At 42.1% G+C, this 25,808-nt stretch overlaps 1 protein-coding gene and 1 non-coding gene across 2 annotated transcripts; one reads left to right on the forward strand and one right to left on the reverse strand.

Annotated features, from left to right (window-relative positions):
- The first annotated feature begins 9,066 nt into the window (after positions 1 to 9,066).
- TTR (transthyretin) lies at positions 9,067 to 15,848 on the forward strand. The gene is made up of 4 exons (XM_046026047.1): positions 9,067 to 9,217; positions 10,329 to 10,459; positions 12,295 to 12,430; positions 15,584 to 15,848. The coding sequence occupies exons 1-4, from the start codon at positions 9,149 to 9,151 to the stop codon at positions 15,689 to 15,691; spliced, it is 444 nt and encodes a 147-aa protein (XP_045882003.1). The 5' UTR covers positions 9,067 to 9,148; the 3' UTR covers positions 15,692 to 15,848.
- Positions 15,849 to 16,010: 162 nt separating this feature from the next.
- Positions 16,011 to 16,195, reverse strand: LOC123954821. The gene has a single exon (XR_006821178.1). It is a non-coding gene; the product is annotated as a U2 spliceosomal RNA (small nuclear RNA).
- Positions 16,196 to 25,808: the final 9,613 nt, after the last annotated feature.

Genomic DNA, 25,808 nt, shown 5'->3' on the forward strand with positions numbered 1-25,808 from the left:
ATGGTGCTGGGAAAATTGGACAGCCACATGCAGAAAAATGAAATTGGACTACTTCCTTACACCACACACGAAAATAGACTCAAAATGGATGAAGGAACTCAATGTGAGAAAGGAATCCATCAAAATCCTTGAGGAGAACGCAGGCAGCAACCTCTTGGACCTCAGCCGCAGCAACATCTTCCTAGGAACATCGGCAAAGGCAAGGGAAGAAAGGGCAAAAATGAACTATTGGGATTTCATCAAGATCAAAAGCTTTTGCACAGCAAAGGAAACAGTTAACAAAACCAAAAGACAACTGACAGAATGGGAGAAGATATTTGCAAACGACATATCAGATAAAGGGCTAGTATCCAAAATCTATAAGGAACTTAGCAAACTCAACACCCAAAGAACAAACAATCCAATCAAGAAATGGGCAGAGGACATGAACAGACATTTCTGCAAAGAAGACATCCAGATGGCCAACAGACACATGAAAAAGTGCTCCACATCACTCAGCATCAGGGAAATACAAATCAAAACCACAATGAGATACCACCTCACACCAGTCAGAATGGCTAAAATGAACAAGTCAGGAAATGACAGATGCTGGCGAGGATGCGGACAAAGGGGAACCCTCCTCCACTGTTGGTGGGAATGCAAGCTGGTGCAACCACTCTGGAAAACAGCATGGAGCTTCCTCAAAATGTTGAAAATAGAACTACCCTATGACCCAGCAATTGCACTACTGAGTATTTACCCCAAAGATACAAACGCAGTGATCCGAAGGAGCACGTGTACCCGAATGTTTATAGCAGCAATGTCTACAATAGCCAAACTATGGAAAGAACCTAGATGTCCATCAACAGATGAATGGATAAAGAAGATGTGGTATATATACACAATGGAATACTATGCAGTCATCAAAAGAAATGAAATCTTGCCATTTGCAATGACGTGGATGGAACTAGAGGGTATCATGCTTAGCGAAATAAGTCAATCGGAAAAAGACAACTATCATATGGAGATGAAACATAGGGAGTTAGGGGGATAGGAGAAGAATAAATGAAACAAGATGGGATTGGGAGGGAGACAAACCATAAATGACCCTTAATCTCACAAAACAAACTGGGGGTTGCTGGGGGGGGGGTGGGGTTGGGAGAGGGGGAGGGGGTTATGGACATTGGGGAGGGTATGTACTATCGTGAGTGCTGTGAAGTGTGTAAACCTGGCGATTCACAGACCTGTACCCCTGGGGATAAAAATACATTATATGTTTATAAAATATATATATATATATATATAAAAATCTGTACTAGTAACAACAAATATAACCAAACACCTATAACTCGGCCTCAATATGTCATGGCTGAAATTTCCGATCCATGCATAACAAACGCAGTGTCCATGTTGTACAGGGATGGTCCCCTCTGCCCCTGGAGTTGCCAGGTAGGGCTTGGGGTCTGGGTTCACTAGGCTCATAACCTGCAAATGGAACAGACTTTTCCACTTACCCTAAGTACTGTTATAGATCTTATCATTCCTATAGGAGTGGAAAATTTGGAGAAGCACAAGCATCCAGAATCCTCTTCAGTCCAGACTCCATCAGACTTCAGGCTCTGGACTTCTTCCTACCTCTCCTGACCTGCTTGCTCTGTTTTCTCCATCACTGTTCCATTGTCTCATTCCTGGTCTTAACCTGTTTAGCCCTTTAAAACAGATGCATCCATCAGATGCTCAGTTCCTAATCCTGGATTTCAAATTTTCCTCTATTCCACGTACCATAGTATGCATGCCATTAACTTCTCCTTCTGCCCTGTCCAGCATCCGCCCCTCAAAGGCTTCTTTACTTGTATGGGATAGAAATCTCACACACTGCTCCTTTTCTCTTACCGAGCTTATATTTATCTTTGATGATAAGCTTAAATCTCACTTCTTACAGAAGCATTCCATGAGCCTGAAAGTGACTTCCTCCTTCTCTGAATAATTACCTACCTCATCAACTGTTTACCATTGAATGGCAAATATATTTTTTTAATAATTAAATTATAAGCAACTTGGAGGGAGCACCTGGGGTGGTTCAGTCAGTTAAGTATCTGACTTCAGCTCAGGTCGTGATCTCAAGATCCTGGGATCCAGGCCCATATACATCCAGTTCCTCACTCAGCGGGGATTCTGTATCTCTGCCCCTCCCCCACCCAACTAGTACTGTCTCTTTCTCTCTAAAATAAATAAGTAAAGTCTTTAAAAAAAAATAAAAATAACTCAATTATAAGCAACTTTGAAACATATGCTCCTTGATATTTCTCACGGTGATGGCTAGCGCATAGCACACACTCAGAAGATACCCCAAAGTTGCTTGTTTTTTATTCAGTGGATGAACAGAAAATATCCTTATATTAGTCATATTTCCAAAATTGAAAGATACATAAAAGTCACAAAAATATGGATCCTGAGCCACGGATCCTGGATGATGGCTCTAAGCTGATTCTAAAGGTGATGTGAGTTAAGAGATAAAAATCAGTAACAAAATCTTTTTTAAATTCTAACTGGTACAATGGACCTAAGCCCCAGAGCAGTCTCTTGGTGAACTGAGCTAAGCTATCAGGCAATCACAAAGACATGTTTGGAGAAGAAAGTAGTCTGTTCCATCCTATCTTTCCATTGGGACATACCCTGATTCTTGCTTATCAAAGGATATGGTCACATAGGCCCATCCAAGGGATATGCGATCTCAGGCTTGTTTTGCCATACCAGAGACATGAGAGTTGCAGGGAAAAAAAAAAACAAAAAACCAGAAACACAAAGAAAACCTGCAGCTAGATGAGAATGGAATCTCCAGTTGGATTCCCCTCTCCTATCTATACCTCTCTCCATCAAAAGAAGGGCTGGGTGAACTTTGAGTGGCTCCAGAAATCAAGACTCTAACTTCATCTAATAACTACCTATGGATAAAATCCTTAACAAATGTGTGATTGCTAGGACAGATATGAACTTGGCCCTAGGCATGGGAGTCTTGACTTTGAATCATCTGAGCTACTGACATAAGGTAAATTAAAGTCCTCCAGATGGAGACAGGGTCAGTTTTCTAACTTGGTGTGGGGCAGTGATTGCTGCTTTCCATGATACAGTCCTCAAATATGGCAGCATGCAGGATAAGAGCTGTGGAAAATTCTTCTACTGGGAAATTCCCAGCTGTTTCTCCCAACAAGGTTGGGCCCTGAGATTCAACCATGAAACTAAAATTACAATTAATAAAAAATAAAATGAGGTCTAATTAACGTGTCCTAGCTAATGTTTGCCTTTACCTGCACGATTGTCCACATGGACAGTGAAAGAAGGGAAGACAAAGGAAAAGCCCTTTTTAGTGTTTATTCAGCAATCCCCGAAGAAAGACACGCCAGAGAAGGTGGACACAAGCATTTTTGAGCACCAGAAAAGCATACTCTATGGTGAAGTAAAGAAACGTTTCTAATCTCAACAGTAGTTTGGATAAAACATTTTCAAAAAAATTAGTCAAGTTCCTTTGCTGTAATTCCTTGCTTACTCAGCAACCATCTGGCTATTAATTAAATTGGTATTATGATTTAAAATGAGTCTTTTATGATTTGCTTACCTTTAATCAAACCCACAGGGCTTATTCACCTTGAAAGGAACTAACAGAATTGAATTCTCTACCCCCGCAAAGATCCAGGGCCCAGCCCCAACCCCACGGCTTCCAAGGAGACAAACAGTCCAAGCACTTGGCCAGCCAACTCTCCACTCTGGCTAATCAGCTTACTTGCAATAATATTAATAAGCATTTCAGGGTCAACAGACCCCTGGCTAGCATTTCATAGGCACCCTCAGAAACTAAATGAAGAAAAAAAGAGTTAAGCTATTGTACTTTAAAAATATTGGTAAGTAAATAAATAAAATCTTTAAAAAAAAAAAAAAAAAGGGCGCCTGGGTGGCTCAGTGGGTTAAGCCGCTGCCTTCGGCTCAGGTCATGATCTCAGGGTCCTGGGATCGAGTCCCGCATCGGGCTCTCTGCTCGGCAGGGAGCCTGCTTCCCTCTCTCTCTCTCTCTGCCTGCCTTTCTATCTACTTGTGATCTCTCTCTGTCAAATAAATAAATAAAATCTTTAAAAAAATAAAAAAATAAAAAAAAATAAAAATATTGGTAAGTAAGTTTGTTTGTTACAAGGGAGAGAGCAGAAGGACCTTAAATTAAGAGCAGGCCCTTCCATTAACCACCGCATCTTCTGTAGTAGGAAGAGGAATGTTGTCATCAGATTAGTCTATTTTACCTCAATTAAACATCTAGCCATAGTCCCATAGTGGGAATGGGAGGGAAAATCAGGATATGGCTAAGAAAAGACACAATTGTAGCATAAATGTCTCAATAACGTACCTTTTGTTTTGGGCAATGCATCCTTATTGCTGCTAATATTTGCCCTAGAGCACAGTTTCTACAGCAACCATTTAGGACTCCAGGAATGTGGTGACCTTTGACCTTATCCCTCTTGGTGATCCCATGTAACCGCCTTTCTCAAAGAGCTTTCACAAACTCAAAGGAACAGAGGAAAGGCAGGCCATCTTATCTTAGGGCGCCTGTGTTTATCCAAGTGACCCTCAGTCATCCTCACAGATTGCCTCTCAGGCAGGAAACACTGGATTTTTCTTGTAGTAGTCATTGCCACTTGTCCCAACAAGCGTTCCTTTGACCAAGAATGCATTTCCACTCCTCTTCTCTTTTTCCTTCCTCCTTGCTCTCCCCTCACCTAAAAGGCACTGCAAGCTCCTTCTCCTGAGCTCTGTTATGTTTACCTTGGACCACCTCCCTTTGATCTTTGGATCTCTGCCAACATTTTTCTCTTTATGTTAAAAATAACCTCTATCCCTACAAATTTATGGTTGATTCAACAATCAAATGCAGCTGCTCCTTGTACTCTGCATGACTCCACTTTCCCTCCACCTCCTTGTCTTGTTCAAATTCAAATTTTATTAATGATTTCCAGATCAGTGACAGTTCAGAATGCAAGCAAGTCCAAGTGGCCAAGGACAAGGCTTAGAGGGCACACTAACGCGGTGAATGACGGAATCAACTATTAAATGGTGTCAATAAGATGGCTTGGGGGAATAGAACTCACAGGAAGACATAAATATAGGTTCCCATATTTAGGTTAAAATTTATAAATGATAACCACAATGAGTTAGCACTTCATACCTGCTAGAATGATAATCATCAAAAAGAAAAGACACAAGATGAGCCAGAATGTGGAGAAAAGAGAACCCTTGTATACTGTTACTGGAAATGCAAATTGGTTTGACTACTAGAGGAAATAGTACGAGGGTTTCTCAAAAAATTAAAAATAGAATTACCATATGATCCAGCAATTCCATTTTTGGATACATATCTGAAGGAAATGAAAATCGAATATCAAAGAGACATCTGCATTCCCATGTTCACTGCAGCATTAGTCACAACAGCCAACATAAAGACACAACGTAAGTGCCGGAAGACAAATGAATGGATAAATCATATTGGTACGTAAATACACTGGATTATTATTCAGCCACGAGAAAGAAGGAAATCCTGACATTTGTGACAGCATGAATGAACCTAGAGGGCATGATGCTAAGTGAAATAAGCTGGACAGAGAAAGACAAACACTACATTGTATTACTTATATGTGGAATCTAAATTAAAAAGAAAAGAAAAAAAAAAGTCAAACTCAGAAACAGAATGTAGAAAAGTGGTTGCCAGGGCTGGGAGGTGGGGGAAGTAAGAGGCTGATAAAAGTACAAATTTCAGCTATAAGATGAATAGTCTAAGGACTAATGTAAACCATGGGAACTTTAGTGGATAATAGTACACTATATAACTAAAATTTGCTGACACAGTAGAACTTACATGTTCTCACACATAAATAAGATAAAGGGCACCTGGGTGGTTTAGTGAGTTAGGTATCTGACTTCAGCTCAGGTCATCATCTCTGGGTTCTGAGGTCGAGCCCCTCGTGGAGCCCCATGTTCTGCTCCATGCTCAGCAGGGAGTCTGGTTCTCCCTCTCCCTCTGCCCCGCCCCCCACTTGTGTTCTCTCTCTCTCTCTTTTTCTCAAATAAATAAATAAAATCTTTTTTTTTTAAAGGTAAAAATATGTGGGGTGATGGATGTATTAATTAACTAGATGGTGGGAAATCCTTCCACAATGTATGCATATATCACCACAATCACCACAATGTACACTTTAAATATCTTATAATTTGTCAAGTATATCTCCATAAAGCTGAAAAACAAAGATAAAATTTATACATGATAAAAGCATAGGACAATGGATAATATATGGTGATTTGAGATAATTGTGCCTATCAGGTTACAATGGTAGTGTTATGATGGGGGGTTCATAGCTGCTCTGGTACAAATGCTCTTAGGGTGCCCCTTTGGCAGTGGAGTGCCTTTGCCAAGGGAAATAATGGTCTCAGTCCTGTTTGTTGGCCTGATCCCATCTGGCTCCTGTGTCCCCATCAGAGCATCACATTTGAAGAGAAACAGTGGCCAGTGGGAGTATGTCAGAGGAGGAAGTTCTCAGTGATAACGGTTCCAGAAACTGTCTGAAAGAAATCATGCAAAGAAGTGAGACTGTCTGTTTGGCAAAGCAAAAGACAAAAACAAAAACAAAAATCTGAGCTGTCATTCACTATCTAAATGGCTATTGGAAGACTAGCAATGGTTAACCCAAGTTGCCAAGAGGCCAGGTAAGAACATAGATGAGACAAACAAGGGCATGTGTAAGGAAAGAACCAAGCTTGAGCCTGATAGTGCTGCTTAGAAATGTCACCGAGTCTGAGAGCTGGAGGGAGGCCTAATGCACTGTGATGTCTGTGATGGAGAGCCCACTATAATGTGTGAATGTGGGCTGAGAGCTGCCATCGTTTCTGATTTTTCAAGAGAAGCCAGAAACAGAAATTTTTATGCCATGTGTCTCAACTTTTAATTTTAGCAACTATTTCAGAATATTTTAAAGAAATATTCCATAACCCATACATACCATGTCTACAAACCAGTGGTAGCCCAGGATGGCCAGTTCACAGTGTCGGCAGAAGATAGTTTTCGGTTTCAACAGAACGTCATGCTGAGATGGAAGATGGACTTGGGATATAAGAGAATTTTCAAGTATTTCCAAGTATAGTCGGAAAACAGGCCCTCCATCTAAGTTCTGAGCCATGAGAACAAGTCAAGAGAAAGCTGGATGACAAAATATAAAAAACATTAGAGAAAGGGTCTTCTCCTTAGCAGAGATGTTGAGCCAAATTGTTATAACTATCCTTGACAGCAGAGCAGTGGTTTACAGTTTACAAAAAGCTTTTATATGCTCTCATATTAAAAGCTACTAGAAAGGCCCTTTAAAGTAAAATATTAGATATTTCCATTTTACTAATGCACAAGTTGAGTATCTGAGGTATTCAATAACTGAGAGAAGGTCATCCTGGAAATGGGGCAGTGGAAGTAGGAATTGGATGATTCAGGTTATCTATCTGCCAACTCAAAACTCTTTCCTGTACCACTTCAGAGCCAGGCTCTAAGGTTCTAAGATTCCATTTGGAGCTATGCTTAGAAATGGATTTGCTCTGTTTACTTTCCTGTGATCACCCCACCCTCCCCAAATATCCTGCTCATTTCCATATTCCTGAAATGCTTCCCTGTCCTTCCGCTATTCCCTGAAAGCTGTTCTCCTTCATGATCACTTGCCAACTTCTTTTCAGCCTGATTCTGTCAGCTGTGAGAATGCTCTCCCAACCCTTGCGGCTCTAGACGCGACCTATCCTTGACATGTATTTGTCCAAAATTGTTGTCTATCTTCTGCATGTCCCTGTAAGGACAAACCTGTCTTAAAGAATCCATGAACAAAGCCACATACACATATGTGTGCATTCATGTACCCGAGTTAAAACTTGATCAATGAATCATCGAATAGTGATGATTTCTGGGTGTGTAAGTTGGGAGGAGGAAGACAATATGCTGTCAACCATAACTTCCAGGTCTTACAGTCCTTTCTACTTCCTTCAGGAAATTTGGATTGTGATTCTTTTTTAAAAATAAACTCTAAGCCCAACATGGGCCCCAAACTCGCAACCCCAAGATCAAGAGATGCATGTTCCACCCAGTCAGTCAGGTGTCCCAGATTATGATTCTTGAGATTTAAAAACCAGCTGGGTAGCCATGTTTCTGCACATCCATGCAGGAGAAACAGTAAGAATATATGGTTTTCCGGGCACCTGGGTGACTCAGTCGGTAAAGCAACTGACTGTTGGTTTCATCTCAGGTTATGATCTCACGGTCGTGGGATTGAGTCTGGTGTTGGGCTCCCTGCTCAGTGCAGAGCCTACTTGAGATTCTCTCCCCCTCTCCTTCGCCCCTTCCACTCATGCTATCACTCTCTCTAAAGTAAATAATAATTAAAAAAAGAAGATCTGGTTTTTTGTAGTTCAGGCTCTTTAATATCAGTTTGAAACATACCATTATTTCTTGGGTTGAGATGAACCTTGTCTGGGAAGAACACAAAAACCGGTGGAGAAATTGCTGAGTAAGCAAAGTTTCCAGATGACTTTGTTTGACTAAAACATAGACTTTTAAAAACATAAGCACCGTCAAGAGTTTTTCTTTTTGATTATTGGACATGTATAGCAAGTGCCCTGATGTTTTCTAACGCACTGTATTTAACCCTGTGAGGCCAAACGTCATTCCATGCGAAATAAATTATTACAACTTGCATCTCACATCTAAAACAAAAGACAAGATATTTAGAAAATGAAAAAAAAAATGCAGAAAAATCTGTAAGGGAGAAAAAAAAGAAAATTCCTAAGAATGCAGCTGCCTCCATCCAAGCGGGGAGAAGAACATGACTGCTTGTTTTTGTATGTTTTGTTTTGGTGATCTAGCTGGCCATTGACCTGTCAGGCATAAGAATATTTCATAGAGCTAATGTTCCTACGCTCTAATCTCTCTAGGCAAGGTTCATATTTGTGTGAGTTACTTATTCTCCCTTTGTTGACTAAGTCAATAATCAGAATCAGCAGGTTTGGAGTCAGTTGGCAGGGATCAGAGGCGTGGCTTGGGAGAAGGGAGCATAAAAGGCTCACCTGGGGGCGGCCGCCTCACAGGCCCCCGAGCACTCTTGACAGGATGGCTTCTCGTCGTCTGCTCCTCCTTTGCCTCGCTGGACTGGTGCTTGTGTCAGAGGCTGGCCTTGCGGTGAGTGCTGGATTCTGTGAAGTCCTTTTATACAGACCCTGAGATCCACTAGATGAAGTAGAAGTGAATTCTTTCAGCTCTGCCAGCCGCCTTTTGTTACTAGGACAAGGGTAGCCCACTGTCAACTTTTAAATATCATTGAGTCAAACTTCAAAATGAGCCGAGTTCTGCAGAGCTCACTGAACGGGGGCTGGAACGCTGGGTGTGTCTTGCTGTTGCTCTGGTGCCCTGGGGTTACGGGGTCTGGCTCCTCTGCTCTGCTTCCTCAGGTGGTAGAAATAAAGATGTGATCTTCGCGAAGCTACCAATATCACGTTTTCAGAAATGCATCCTTTTATAAAGTTTATTTCCCTTCAGCTAATCAAAATGTCTTTATTGATTAATTTTTGGAAGGCTTGGCAGAATACCTTTTAGTCAAATACTGAATTCTTAAGTCCTCTGGAAGAATTAACTAATACTATTAAATGGGTCATGAAATAGTCTGACAGGATTGTATGACTAATAAGAGGGAATGACAACAGCAACAGAGGACTGAAGGGTTCTCGAGGAGAAACTCACTCTTTGGGCCTATGGCACATTACATCTTTTCAGTAATTCCACTCAAATAGCGAGGCTACACAAAGCAATTGTTCTCAGAGGGCCTCTTTTCTCCCTTAAAATTCATGAGGCACGTCCCCGGCTGATCATAGGGGACAGAAGAAGAAACCAGCTTTGCTTTGGGAACAATCATGTCTGTGTAACATGGAGAAGGGGAGCTCATTACCTAGCAACACTTATATTGCTGGAAATGGAACTGGCATGGACATCTTGCCTTGTTCCAGATTTTGAACCCTATAAAGGATAGATCCTTTCAGGGGCACCTGAGTGGCTCAGTTGGTTAAGGGTCTGCCTTTGACTCCAGTCATAATCCCAGGATCCTGAGATCAAGCCCCACATCAGGCTCCCTACTCAGCGGGGAGCCTGCTGCTCCCTCTGCCCTTCCCCCTGCTTGTGCTCTCTCTCTCTCTCTCAAATAAATAAATAAAATCTTAAAATAAAAAACAAGAAAAAGAATAGACCCTTTCATTCTGACCGGTTTTGTTGACCTCTCCCTGGCCTTCCCTATCCCCAGGGCTCTGGTGGATCCAAGTGCCCTCTGATGGTCAAAGTCCTAGACGCCGTCCGAGGCAGCCCTGCTGTCAACGTGGACGTGAAAGTGTTCAAAAAGGCTGCTGATGAGAGCTGGGAGCTCTTCGCCTCCGGGTAAGCTGCCCAACCAGTCCGGACCTGGGACCTCGTTCTAGCTGCTCATTCTCCCTCCCTTTCTTAGAGAGAGTGCCTCGCACCATTCACCATTTGCCGAAGAATGCAGGCAGAGGTCAAGTAGGTCATGGGGAGGATGCCCTCCTCTTGCTTTGCTTCACCTGGAATGCCCAGAAGGGACAGACCAAAGGGAAAAGAAGGAGCCAGCACCTCCTCTTTCTCTAGTAGTGGTCTAAGGCCTTCTTGAGTCACAGACCACTTTAAGAAGGTAATCTCTTATGATCTCCATACCCAGAAAAATCACACACACACAAACACACACACACACACACACACACGTATACACAATTTCAAGAGTGTCATAGATTTCCCAGTGCCTTTGCCAAACACTCAAGCTGAGTGTCCTTGGCTTGGAATTTTAGGCAAAAAGTGCAATTTGTGCTACTTTATTAATGAAAGGGAAGGAACTGAGGGTCAGCCCTGACAAGGTGCACGTCTGTAGTTTAACTGGACCCTCCAGATTCCAGCGCTTGTGTCTAACCAGAACACGTGGAGCATCTAGTCCATGCCAGGCTGGAGGCCGTGCACTCAGTAACAAAAGGATACAGACAAGAAAGGCACATAAGCAAAGCCCAACCACAGACCAATCACCCAACGTCGGGTGCAATAGTGACTTCTTACCTTCTGTGGCCACTGCCCAATTTTCATAGTGGTTTCCCACCTCCTTTAGCAAGAATTTCAAAGAAAATGCATACAAGTAAACCTAAACCAACTCGCTGGATGAATGAGCAGCCAAGAAACCCTCAGCATCAAAGGATACTGCTAAGTGCTTATGTCTCCAGGAAGGAAAACTTCTGTGGGTTTTAATTGAATCCCAAAAACCACATTATGATTCCTCACCCATCCCTGGGAAGACCTTTTCTGTTGGTGTGGTTTCAACTGAGTGTTTATTTGTGAATTCATTTATGTTTATCTAAAATGTCAAGCACAATGTAGAAAGTACTTAAGAGAATATTCTAAGCAAGAGATAGAATAAACACCAAACATTCAGATGTTCATGTGGATCTTTTTTCCTTCTGACAAGACCAAAAAAAAAAAAAATTTTAAATCTTTTCTTCCTAGAAAAGAAGAAAGGTGGAAAGGCAATGATCAGAGTTAGTAAAGACAACTTCCATTTTTATCTGTCAGTTTTTGAGGTCTAATGGAGGGCAATTTCTAACATCAGCAATGGAGCTGGTATATATGTAGAAATAGAAATGGCTTAGTTATTTTTTTTAAAAGGAGTTGCCTTGTATTTATTGTTAGCAAAGTGTTACCAAAGAGATTAAATATATAAATAATTATAGATACAGGTGACTTACTATACTTTGGGGTTCCCCCTGTGTGTTCAAGTGATACCACCTCTGAAAGCCAACCTCACCCTGGGAGGGAAAGGAGTAAGACCTTGGTGTCATGGGGACTGCAGAGTCCAAGAGGCTCCCAGCCACTTCCAAAGGGTAGTTATGAACTTTCACCCTAACTCCAACCCTGAGTTGCAACGACTCTTTTTGAGGTGAAGCATTATACCTGTACCTTCTGTTCTCCTTAGAAAAATCTAGAATAAAGTTTTGAAATCTTTTTGACAAATTTCTTCTCAGTAAATTTCAGTTACTAGGATTTTGCCTTTCCTTCCCTCTCCCTTTGCTGATTATGTATATTTATATATATGTATTTCCCCCAACATACACACTGCACATATGTGGTGTGTGTGTGTGTGTGTGTGCGTGCGTGGTGTCACCTTGCCCTGGAATTCATTCCCCTAATGTCTAACTTAACCTCTAATTTTTACCTTCTAGGAAAACCAAGGAATTTGGAGAGCTCCATGGGCTCACAACTGCTGAGAAATTTGTAGAAGGGGTATACAAGGTGGAATTAGACACCAAGTCGTACTGGAAGTCACTTGGCATTTCCCCATTCCATGAATATGCAGAGGTGAGAGCATAGAGACACTTGGCTTGCTTTTTAGTATTTTATTTGTGTTCTTCTTGTTGTTGTTAATCCCAGGCAATGCCCAGTCTGCACGTCACAGGCCATGGAAATGTTGTAAGGAGAGAACAGAATTAGCTTAGATCCCCTTTCCTATTTCTACAGCCAGAAATGTATAAAACTCTGAAAAGCAAAGTTTATTTCTAAGTTTGGTGGAAACTCACTTAGTAACATGACCTGAGTTTACATGACGCTCCTTAATATCTTCCTTAATTTCCACTGACTGGGAATATTTGCTTGCCAAAGAACAGCTAATGTGTTGGATGACTAGCAGCTCTCCAGACCCTACCCAGGGTGTTATGTAATGAAACATAGACGTGCCACTTTACTTCTCTAAAATCTGAAAAAAAAAACAAACAAACAAACAAACAAACAAACCCCACTTCATTCCAAAACACCTCTGGCTCCCAGAGGTCTGGAGAAGCGATTTGGGGTATTGCCTATACAGATAACAAATTCAAGATAGTGATGGCAACACAATAAATAACAGGGGTTGAGCGTACATCACGTGCCAGACTGCTGTCTTTTCTATATTTAACCTACTCAGTCCTCCTCCACAACCCATCATGGTTGTTATTATTAGCCTCATTTTACAGAGGAAGAATTTGAGTCAGCGGACAGTGAAATAACTTGTCCAAAATCCCAGGCTAGTAAAGGAGGAAGTAGAAATAATGACCACCAGGGCCCAGGCTGGGCTTAGCCTCAGGTGTGCCTCAGCTTTCTTACTGTAAGAAATCAGACTAAAAACAACAACAGTAAAGCCACGTTTGTAACCCTTGGTTCACACTATATGTTTTGCTTATGAGGTAGTGGGAACCTCTGAGTTATTCATGGGCCCAGTCTTGGCACCTCCTCCTTGCCTGTAAGTCCTTAAGTCATTTAAACCAGATGGCTGTCACGGAAAGAGAATCCAGCCATGCTGGTTGGGATCGAAGATCAAATAATTGCAAGAAAAATAGCTCAGCATGAAAGAGAACCATCATTTCTGGCTTGGTCATGGATGAGACTTTCAATTGACATTAAATGGTTCTTTTGGTAGATGGTGTTACCGGAAAAATCATAGGAGCCTTTTTGACTTCTGGGGCTCACAAGTCATCCAGGGAGCTGGGGCTCCCCATCTACCAAGAGACTTGCCTTTGGCTGCTCCTCCTCAGTCTTGGCAGCAAGACAAGGAGCCTAGTTTACATCGTGCAGGGCTTAGAGGAGCCTACCACAAAACGTTTGCTCGCAGAGTCTCAGCCTCCTCCCTGGAACACAGGATCAGGCTCCATGGAACCCTTGTCTGCCATGGGTTCAGCCTAATGAGAGGAGTCATGGCCATAGCACCCACCATGGGTTGCTCCTAGTCATTAGGTATTAGCTTCCTTGTCTGTTACTCACTCTCTTAGTATTCATTCAACTTACCTTTGGAAAATGAAAGCCTTCTATGTGTCTACACTCTGCTAAGTGTTAGAAATTCATAAGGGAAAACGCACTCCTGCTCTGGGGGTAGAAGGAGAGGGACCAATGTCAGACATATTAGGTAGGACCATCAGCCCCATGGATATGGGGGGGTGAGAAAGGGCAGGCAAGGTAGTGTGAGTCCCGGGGCCTCCCCTCAGTGGCTGGTGCTGATGGGTCCAGCCATGAGTTCCTCCCCTGCTAGCTTCTCCTGATCAAGATCTTCCAGACAAATGCTGTTTTTCTGCATCAGCCCCTTCTCCCTTGCCTGGGACCCAGGTCACCTTGTTACTCTTACCAAGAAAGTAGAAAATTTCTTGTGGAACTGATAGTCCTCTTCACCGCATGTGATTTTGAGCACAGATTATGCCATTTGCAGTTTCGAGGAAGAATCAAGTTGAGCTGGAGATCAATGTCAGTGTTAGAGGGAAGAAGCTTTCTCTGGATGATTCTAGACACTTGGCCTTTAAGGAATGTTTTTTCTCCTTCAAAGATTCTTAGGTGATTCTCACCACCTCTTGCCCTCATGCTATTTTTATTTTCAGTATAGTTCAATCAGATTTTTTTCCTCCTGTCTCCAAACAACCAAGGCTTCCTTTTGCCATATTAGGGAAAAAAACATGTTTATCCATGATGGGTCCAAAGCTCAACACAAGACCTGTATACAAAACAAGTAAAATTAAAGACCTCCTCACTGTCCCCCATCTCTCTCCCAAACCAAATTCCTCTCTATTTGTCGCACTCTGGCATCTAGACTATCCCAGTCCCTGAGTTTCAGAAGCTCTACTAAACCTGACTGAAGTACAACACTTTGGTCAACAATTTGTCCAATTAGGAAGCTCAAATGAGCTCCAACCCCCATGTGTCTATTTCAAAATTCTCACGTGAGCCTCCACACTCTGCTTTTGTAACTAGAACCTTATACCACTTTTACTCTATATTGCATTGTTTTACACATAAACACATTGTACTTTGTGTTAAAAAATGCAAAGGAATAGAGGGAGAAAAATCTCTGGGTTTGGAGACAGAAGCCTTAACTTCTAACCTGGCTCTGACCTGTATAAATTTGGGCCAAACACTAACTCAGAGGTCTGGTTTACTTATCTCTTATTATCTCTGGTTTACTTATCTCTTATCTCTCTATTTACTTATCTCTAAAATGGGCAGAATATTCCCTGCCAGCTCTACAGTTCTGGGTCCCTGGTCGGTGGTGAGATTGGCAGTCACCTCTCTTCGGTTGTCAGGCCACCAAATGACAATTACTACCTCTTCTCCTCTTTTTTCTAAAACCAAGAAAATGGACAAGAGCATTTAGTCTCTATGTGATTTCCCTCAGTCAGGCTAGGGCCACCCTGATTTTTACTGTAAATTTACAAAAACAAGCAAACAAAAATAAGAGAGAGAGAGAGAGATTGAGAGAGAGAGATATAGACCTGATGACACAGGCCTGGGAAAGAAATCTTGTTCCAAGGGCTGCGCCAGTCTCCCATGGAGTCTTACCTGCATATTTGGATTTTTGCCTTTTGTTCAATCTGTTCCAGAAAAAGAGACTATCAAATAAAATGCATTAGCTTGGCACTGGACTTCCAGTAGTCTCCGTCTTGGTGACTCACATTCTAGGCTCTGATAGAAACGAACCCTGTCTGTGCTCTCTCTTAGGTGGTGTTCACAGCAAATGACTCTGGCTTCCGCCACTACACCATTGCAGCCCTGCTCAGCCCCTTCTCCTACTCCACCACAGCCCTTGTCAGTAACCCGGAAGAATGAAGAACCCCTCCTTGGGTGGATTTGAAGGAGAAAGGACAGGGTTTTGTGCAACCAGTAGTATTCCATTTTTATTAAAGCAGTGTTTTCACTTTATAAGCTATGCTAGAAACTCGGGCAGAGACAATAAAACATTCCTAATAAAGCACTTCTCATTTCATTTGAACTCCCTTTTTTATCCCCTTGTTGTCCTCTCAAAAAAAATTTTTTTTTGAATTTTAGAGAGAAGCAAAGGAACTCAAAAAGTCTCTGGCTGAATTCTGGAGGGAAGTTCCAATTCCTAATGTCTTTCAAGCTAAACAGGTATTCGACGTGGTCTTGTAGTCATTAAACACACACATTCTAAAAAAGAGAGCTTTCATGTCCTCTAACCTTCAGCGAATAGCAAAAGACAAATTCTGAGGACCCACTTCTTTATTCTGTGCATTCCCTTTAAGGGCTTTTCTGATTTTAAACTGATAAGAACAGATACTACACTTGATCTTAGCCAAGAGGCCGAGAAGCATGGGGCTTTTCTGATTTTGAGAGCAGCGCCCAGCTGTACAGGGACAGTTCTGCAGTGATTCAAGCTCTCTTATCTGGTTCTGACCAATGGCAGCCCATAGTCCGCTGACTAGAAGATGTCATCTGAGATCACACCCCCGGTTCACTTAGACTCATCCAAAATTCATGTACTGAGAAACCCTCCATGCCAAGTGCTATTTTAGGTGCCCTGAACATAAAGAGCGAGATCTAGTGCCCGCATTTCAAGAGCTCACAGACTTTGCAGAAGATGACGATGTCAACGTGATCTCACTGAGGCTAGGCTACAAGGCGCAGCGATGGGAGGAGAGCGGGCGTAGCAAACAGCCGGGAGAAGTCAGGCAAGGACGCCGAATAAATTTCCCTTCTGAATCTTGGCGGTTTACCAGCTAGAAAAGGGAGGAGTTATTCCAGGTCAAGAGAGCAGAGATTGCAAGGCCCAGACAAAGTGAAACAATGCGGTGAGTTGGGGGAACAGATGGAGACTGAGCGGGTTGACGGGTAGGAGGTCGTAAGGTGGGCTTGGCTGCGCTCCCATAACAACAATCCCAAACTTCGTGGCTTCACAAAACCACAGGTTATTTCTCATTCACACCAGGTCCGATGAAGGAGCTCTTCATCTAGTGATCCCCAGGGTGGCTTTCCTCCAAATGGTGACTCTGGGTCCAGGTTTGTTTATTTTGTGGCTCCAAGGGCACCCAGTCCGCAGACCGGAGGAAGAGAGAAAGTATGGTCTTCTCCCCACTGTGTTGCAGTGACACACAAGAATTTGTGTGCCAGACAAATTCTGGCCAGAATTTGTTTCATGGTCTCACTTAGACACACCAAGCAATATGGTTCCTGGCTGGGAGTCATTTCCCAGAATGATGGCATTCTGGAGAAAAGGACTAATTTGTGTCGGTCAAGAACCATCTCTGTCACAGTGAGATTAGGGCCGGAGGGAAAGGGGGCTGGAGTGAAAGCATGCTTTAGATGCCACCTGCTAGAGCTGTGAATTCATCTTCCAGACAATATGGATCCAAGCTGGGAAACTTGTGACCAGGTGTTCTGCCCTCCCCCTGCCCCTGCCATGTCACTAGAGCAGAGACGGTTACTTCTGGGGCACAATCTCCAAATAGGGTTCCCCAGGACGACCTGGATCTGACCCAAGGTTTAGGTCTAAACATACCTAAGCAGCCATTCTATTTTCCACCAAATTCAAATCTAAAATCTTGCCATGCTCTAGCTGGCTGTGTGGAAAGAGGAAGAATTTTGAAGAAAGTGGAGTGTTTAGGCTTGGACTTGTTGACATGTATTCATTATGTTTTTCCCCAAATCCTTATGGTAAAATCAATGCCTCTAATTCTGCTGACAGGGTTAGTAAGCACTTTTTTCATGTGTGTTGGGCTAATCCACATCAAATTGCCATTTTTATTGATTAAATGGTCAAATATAGGTAATTTTGTAAGATTCAATCTAACACTTACAATGATTGTATTGGTCAGTGACCTACTTATTAATAAAATTCTACATTTCGATTTGGCCACTGTTAAATAGCTATGGATTTTTATAGCCCAAGCATATTGGAAAAATTGAAAATATGAACCTGCCATATATATACATATTAAATATATAAATATATAAATATAATTATCTTATATTTATTATTTATTATTATATAATTATAATTATATAAATATACATATGTATATTTGTATATTTATATCTGAATTTAATTTAACCTTTTAATGTTCCTGCCTCGTTTCTTCTTGGCATCAACAAATTGAATCATGTCCATTGAAATCAACTCAATTTGACTTGCTGTTTAACGTTCAGCCTTCTCCTTCCTTTCTGAATGTCATCTTCTAGAAGCTATGTAGTATCTTGGCATAAAGCAGAATGTGTTGTCTGATCCCTGAGAGTCCTCTGTCCTTCCTGCCTCCACTGAAATACCTTCTTTCTTTGTTTTTATTATGTGTTAATATCTTAGCTTATGCCTTTCACAGTCACAGTTACAGTTTGAGTTGTTCCCCCTAAAAAGATATGTTGAAGTCCTAACACCCAGTACCTGTGAATGTGACCTTTTTTTGGAACTGGGTCTGCAGATGTAATTAGTAGAGATGAAGTCATTAGGGTGGGCCTTAAGCCAACACAATTGGTGTCCTTATAAGAGGAAAATTCAGACACAGACACACAGGGAGAAGGCCATGTGGTAACAGAGGGAGAGAATGGAGTGACAACAAGCAATAAGCCAAGGACACCAAGGATTGATAGCCATCAACAAAGGTCTTCTCCCCTACAAGTTTTGGAAAAAGTATGGTCCAGCTGACACCTTGACTTTAGACTTCCACCCTCCAGAACTGTGAGCCAACAAATTTTTTTTTTAAAGAATTTATTTATTTATTTGACAGAGAGAGGTCACAAGTAGGCAGAGAGGCAGGCAGAGAGAGAGGGGGAAGCAGGCTCCCCGCTGAGCAGAGAGCCCGATGTGGGGCTCGATCCCAGGACCCTGGGATCATGGCCTGAGCTGAAGGCAGAGGCTTAACCCACTGAGCCACCCAGGCACCCCGTGAGCCAACAAATGTATGTCATTTTAAGCCACCTACTTTACAACCCTGGGAAACTAATAAAGCCTCCTATGGTAGTCTTCCAAATTTTATCCTAGGTTTATATTCACTGAATTATGTCATTCTGAAAGTCAAGATTTATCCCGAATATTTCTTTAGATTTCTCTTTTCCTTAGTGATGCTGAACATATTGTCTTGTGTTTATTGGCCGTTTGAACCTTTTGAGAACTGCATGTCGGCATCATTTACCACATTAGGCAAGGGGGTCTGTTTATTCAATATTGATTTATAAAAGCATTGTCTATTTTAAAGATATTGCAAGTTGTATTTGAAAAGTAAATGTGACAGACAGAGGAATAGTTATCTAAGTTGTAGAAAACCCACAACAACTGAGATATCTTGATGGTAGTTGGTGTGATCATTGCAAAGAGGAGGGTGGGAACTGGGTTGTCACAAGCAGAGAGATGAAAAATCATCGGGATAATTGGATGGGAATCACTGAATGCTAGGTTTTAGAAGTCTTTTTGGGACAGGAAGAGACTGAGCTACAGAAGATTAAATATTTGCCCAAAGCCAGGAAAAGAGCTTTGGAAAGCCCTGAAACGCAGAGAGAGAGATTTGCCACAGTAGTCCATGGGTTCCTCATTAACTCAGACAGTGAGGAACTGCTCACCCAAACACTTGAAATAACAACGAATGCTAATAAGAAAATCCTGCCAAAAATCCACAAAAGCAACAATATATGCTTCTAACATATCAACATTGGTGACCACCCATCAGCCCTATCTCTTTCCCATAAAAGATAGCCAAGAGATTAGGGCATCTTAATTAATTCCATCCATGGCCTTTTCCACTAATCAGAAACATACACGTCTCTTACTTCCCTAAAACAGAAAGGATCTTCGTCACGTTGTATCAATTTCCCAATAACCTCAGGAATAAGGATGTGGCCAAAGATTTCACCCTAGGATAGATAAATTAGAGGAGGAGCACCACGATGACTGACGTTATGTGTCAACAAAGTTAGGCTATGGTACCCAGTTTTTGGTCAAACACCGTTCTAGATGTTGCCATGATGTATTTTTTGACATGATTAATGTTTTTTTCCTCCATCTTTATTAGGATATAATTGACATAACACTTTCTAAGTTCAAATGTAAAACATGTGATTTGATAAACATATATCCTGTGGAAAGATTGCCACAATAAGGTTAGTTAATGCATAAATCACTTCACATGGTTGCCTCTTGTGTGCATGTGTGTAGTGAGAACTTTTAAGATTTACACTATTAACGACTTTCAAGTATATGACAGAATATTGTTAACTAGAGTTACCAAGCTGTACATCACACTCCCCTAACTTACTCATCTCATAATAAGAAATTTGTACCCTTTAATACTTAAACGTGATTAACATTTAAATTAGTAGACTTTGAGTAAACCAAATTGTCCTCCATAATGTGGGTGGGCCTCATCCAATCAGTTGATGGTCTTACGAAAAAGATTTGAGGCCCCCAGAGAAAGAAGGAATTCTGCCTGCAGACTGCCTTTGGACTCAAGACAGCAGCATCAACACTTCCCTGGATCTCTAGCCTGCTGGTCTGCCCTGCAAATTTCAGAATTCCCAGCTCCTACAATCACATGAGCCAATTCCTTAAAGTGAATCATTTTCTCTCTAAATATATATGAATATATAAATATAAATAAAATTGAATTTTTATTTTAGATATACATTTATTTTTTATTTATATTTATATTTCTCTGGAGAACACTGAGTAATACAGGGACTATCCTACCATCCATCCTTTGAAAAGCCTGTGTATAGAATAAAGAGGCCTTATAGGGGAATGGCATGATAGAAGTTGAGTTTAAGGAAACAAAGCTTGTGGGGCACCTAGGTGGCCCAGTTGGTTAAACATCCAATTCTTGATTTCAGCTCATGTCATGTTCTCAGGGTCATGAGATTAAACCCCGTGCTGGGCTCCACACTCAGTGGGGAGTGTTTTGGAGATTCTCTTTCTCCCTCTGTCCCTCCCCAATGTATGGGCATGCACTCTCACTCTCTCACTCTCTCTCGCATATCAATAAATAAATCTTTATTTTAAAAAAAAAGGCGGGGTCCCTGGGTGGCTCAGTTGGTTAGTGTCTGCCTTCAGCTCAGGTCATGATCCCAGGCTCCTGGGATTGAGTCTGTTGGCTCTCCACTCAGCAGGGAGCCTGCTTTCCCTCTCCACCTCCACCTGCCTCCTCAAATGCTTGTGATCTCTCTCTCTGGCTCATGGGATTGATTGAAAGCAGAATCAGGGAAACCAGCCCAATTCATCTGCAGAAATGAAGGTTTGAGGTATGGATTAGCGTGATTTGGATTAGTGTTGGTACACATGGACATTCAGAAAAAAGAATGAATATTAGATTATAAGATGTATACAAAATGAATGAGTTTTATTTGCCTTGTCCAGAAAAAAACTATGAGGTATATTAAAAAGAACCCAGTGCCTTAAGGGAGAGCTAGATGAAAATACCCCTCCGGCCCATGTAGACTTCCTATTATTTGAATCAATCATTATCTCCGTATACAAAAACATAAAATCAATAAAGCAAGCATGTGTGTATGTGTGTTTGACGGTAAATGTTTAACAACAGGCTCTTCAGAGGAAAAAAGCCCAGATTTGTAGTGTTTGCTAATTTCTCTCATGTAAATAATCTGACCACCGCCAATTTCAAGCTTCCAGCACGGTGTCCCTGCATGCCGAGCTGGGAGGAGAAACCCGGGGGTGTGATAGAGTATCTCCAGCATGCAGAAGCAGCGGACAGAAGTAACATAAAGAGCTCAGATAAAATGATTAGAAAGGAAGGAGATTGAAGTATTTATTACCTTTATCTTAATATAATTTAACACAGTGTTTGATAGTCAGCTATAAAATTCCTGGAAGTTTAACAGAAGGCATTACATGCTGGCTCTGGGACACCAGTGAGTAAACCCTCTGAGTTACAACCCTTTCACATGTCACCTGACTGTGAGCCTCGGTGCGTGTGAACGGCTGGAGGGTAGGTCTGAACAGCAGTGTCAGGAGGTTGGGGCAACCTGAGGGTTTTGAAGGGTCAGGGGTGGGAGGTTGGGGGAACAGGTGGTGGGTAATAGGGAGGGCCCGTTTTGCATGGAGCACTGGGTGTTGTGCAAAAAGAATGAATACTGTTACGCTGAAAAAATAAATAAAATGGGAAAAAAAAAAAGGCAACGTATTCATTCTCATAAAATGTCCCCACCACTCCTAAAAATAAGAAAAAAAAAATATGGCTATGTTCGCCACTTAAAGCATATCCAAACGAACGTAATTTGAATGAGGCATTTATATGCAACAATCTGTTTCAAGATTACCTCTGTTCAAAGAGTTTTCCGGGACCGTGCATTACACCTTTAGGGATCCAGAGACCACCATTAAAATCAATGGGACATCCTGAGCCTTTGAAGCCAGACTTCACAGGTCAAAATGATTAATCTGATCACATAGAGATGAATTGATTAGTACATTTCCACGCCCCATTTAACCTTTCTGAAGTTTCAGGACGCTACACTGCTAAAGCCAGGAGACTCATCCCTGGGGTAAGACCCTGGGGTAAGACTCCTCCCTGGGGTAAGACTCTGGGGGCATAGGAGAAAAGGAATTTTTTTCTCATGGTTTCTGATATAAACAGAGAAAAGAAACAGAATATTCAGTGCAGGCAGTTGGGGACTGATGCAGCCAGAAGGCAAGAAGGGAAGGATCAGAGAGGAGACGATGAATGAATGGAGTCATGTCAGTTCCCACAGTGGGAAGGCGAGAGCCATGGAGATGAGCCCAGTGAGGTCAGTGTTGCTGGAGAGCAAAGACCAGAGCAGGGAAGGGCAGCCTGATGGACAGAGGCTGGCTTGTGAGATGCTGTCTCTGCCTCCCCCACCACCTCATCTTTGGTGCAAACAAGCAGGGCGGACTTGTTCCTCTCATTCCGACGCAGAGTTTTAAGCAGAGAAGTGGCAGGATTAAATTAGAATGCCAGATTATTGTTTCTTATTTAAAAAATAATTTTGTGCCCTGGTGTCTGTGTGTGTGTGTGTGTGTGTGTGTGTGTGTGTGTGTCTGTATCTTAATTCCGGTATAGTTAACATAAAGTGTTACATGAGTTTCAGGTGCACAACACAGTGATTCAACACTTCCGTAGCTGAGCTCAGTGCTCCTCACAGTAAGTGCACTTTCAATCCCCATCACCCATCTCATCCATCCCCCACCCACCTCCCCTCTGGTAACCATCTGCTTGTTCTCTATAGTTAAGAGTCTGTTTGGGATTTTTTTTTTTAAGATTTTATTTATTTATGAGAGAGAGAGAGAGAGAGAAAGCACAAGCGTGGGGGAGGGGGCAGAGGGAGTGGGAGAAACAGCTTCCCTGCTGAGCAGGGAGCCTGATGTTGGGACTCAATTCCAGGACCCCAGGATCGTGATCTGAACTGAAGGCAGACGCTTAACCAACTGAGCCACCCAGGTGCCCAAGAGTCTGTTTTGTTTTGTTTTTTTTTAATTTGTCTCTTTTTTTGTTTGTTTTTGTTTCTTCAAATCCGCATATGATTAAAATTTATGGTATTTGTCTTTCACTAACTTATTTTACTTACCATTATAGCCTCTAGGTTCATCTATGTTGTTGTAAATGGACTTCATTCTTCTTTATGGCTGAGTACTATTCCATTTGTGGTGTATGTGCGCACACGCTTACTACTTCTTCTTTATCTATTCATCTATCAGTGGACGCTGGGGCTGCTTCCATAATTTGACTACTGTAAATAATGTTGCAATAAACATAGGCATATATATTAGTGTTTTCGTATTCTTTGGGTAAATACCCAGTAAAGGAATTACTGAATCATGTGGTAATTCTATTTATAATTTTTTGAGGAACCTCCATATTGTTTTCCACAGTGGCTGCACCAATTTGCCTTCCCATCTAGAGTGTGTGAGGGTTCCTGTTTCTCTGCATCCTTACAAACACTTGTTGTTTCTTGTGCTTTTGATTTCAGCCAGTGTGACAAGTGTGTGGTGATATCTCATTGTGGTTTTCATTTGTATTTTCGTGAGAATGAGTGATGTTGAGCATCTTTTCATGGGTCTCTTGACCATCTGGATGTCTTCTTTGGAGAAATGTCTGTTCATGTCTTCTGCCCATTTTTTAATTACATTATTTGATTTTTGAGTTGTGTAAGTTCTTTATATATTTTAGATAATAACCCTTTATGGGATATGTCATTTGTAAATATCTTCTCCCATTCTGTGAGTTGTCTTTTAGTTTTGTTGATTGTTTCCTCTGCTGTGCAGAAGCTTTTTATTTTGATGTAGTCCCAACAGTTAGTTTTTGTTCCCCTTGCCTCAGGAGAAATACCTAGAAAAATATTGCTACATATGCTCTATTGTTTTAACTTCTCATTTTGAATTAGTTTTTGCCTCAGAGAAGAAAAGTTGGAAAAATAGTACACAGAGCTCCTTACCCAAATTCTAATGCTAACATCATAGGAACATAGTGCACTTATTAAAACTGGGAAAACAACAATGATATAAGGCTGGTTAATGGCATCCAACCCATAACAGTTTCTCGGTCTTTTCCTACTGTATTAGATTCTGGGGGCTGCTGTAAAAAATGTACCATAAACCAGGTGGCTTTAAACAACAGAAGTGTATTGTCTCACAGTTCTGCGGGTGAGAAAGTCCAAAATCGAGACATTGGCGGGGCCCCGTCCTTTCTGAAATCTGAGAGACAGGATCCTTCCTTGCCTCCCCCCAGCTTCTGGTGACTTTCTGGTAACCTTTGGGGTCTTTGGCTTGCAGCTGTGTGTCCAGTCTCTCCCTCCTGTCCAGTTCCACCAGGAGCACTTTGATGTAGCTGAACCGCTTGGGTTTATTACTCTTGTCAGAGAGAACATGCACCATATACCCACGAACTGTAGAGTGTCTCACTGAGTGTTGGAAAGAACCTATTATAGGATTTGGGCTTTAACTGGATGAGTTGAGAAAGAGTTTAAGGAAGTGGGACTTCCTCGAGATTGGATGCTGTCTGAAAGCGGGGGCCATTCTATGGGTGTCGCAGAGGTTTATCTGCAGGGAGGACAGACCAGAGAAGAGAGAACTATAATTGGTAATAAAGCAGGGGATTTATTCCTTTCAGTAGACGGGAGGCTTGGTGATTGGTGGGTTTCACGGTGATTTTGGTTTCTGTCTTTGTCATGGTCTCAGAGCAAGTTGATGATGTCGATGCTCTGTGGTATTGTCATGTCCAACAGACCAACTAGCTTATGGTAACGCTGAGGCCAGGTCCTCCACGCGTGAGCTACTTGCCCACCCTCTCCCCTTGACCTCCATGTCTATAGAGGGCTCTAGAACAGAAAATCAGCAGGTAGCCATGCTGGCTTCATTGTGGGAATGGGGAGAATTAGAGGAGGCCTTGAAGTCTCGGGCACCCATCACGGCTAGCAGATTGGATGAGCCTGCAACTGAGCTTGGGAATATACGGGCAGAAGAGCAGATTCGTAGGCAGAGATGGTGAGTTCAATTTCGACTATGCTGAACTTGAAGTCATCAGGCCACTTTTTAATCCCATACCTTGGGAGCTGGCATTGTGGGCACCCAGAGAGGCAGGAAACAAAAATCCCCAATATCACTGTAGCTCCTGAAACACCTGGATAGCACCTGTCTGACAGGACATTTAGAGAATTTATGCCTTAAGCTACATTTTGTCCACAGAAGCAGTGTTTCCTAGGAATTCTGTACCTCATCCGACCCTCAGCTTTACAGCCATTCCTCTCTTCTACTTCCTATCCACGGAACACACCCCTCCCTTAGCTCCTTCCTTCTTACTGCCTCTCAACATGGAAATAAGCTCCCAGTCAATTCCATTTTCCAGCTCCTTATTCACTGTGGGTTAGAATGGCCCCAGTTAATTAAAGCCAAGGCAGATGGCAATTCATCTTTGGCGGTCAATGCAAATGCTGAAGGTTGGTTCTATAACGGTGGCTGTGCCCACTGCTAGCAGAG

Source organism: Meles meles, chromosome 12 (assembly GCF_922984935.1).
Source record: "Meles meles chromosome 12, mMelMel3.1 paternal haplotype, whole genome shotgun sequence".
In the NCBI taxonomy this organism is placed as follows: Eukaryota; Metazoa; Chordata; class Mammalia; order Carnivora; family Mustelidae; genus Meles; species Meles meles.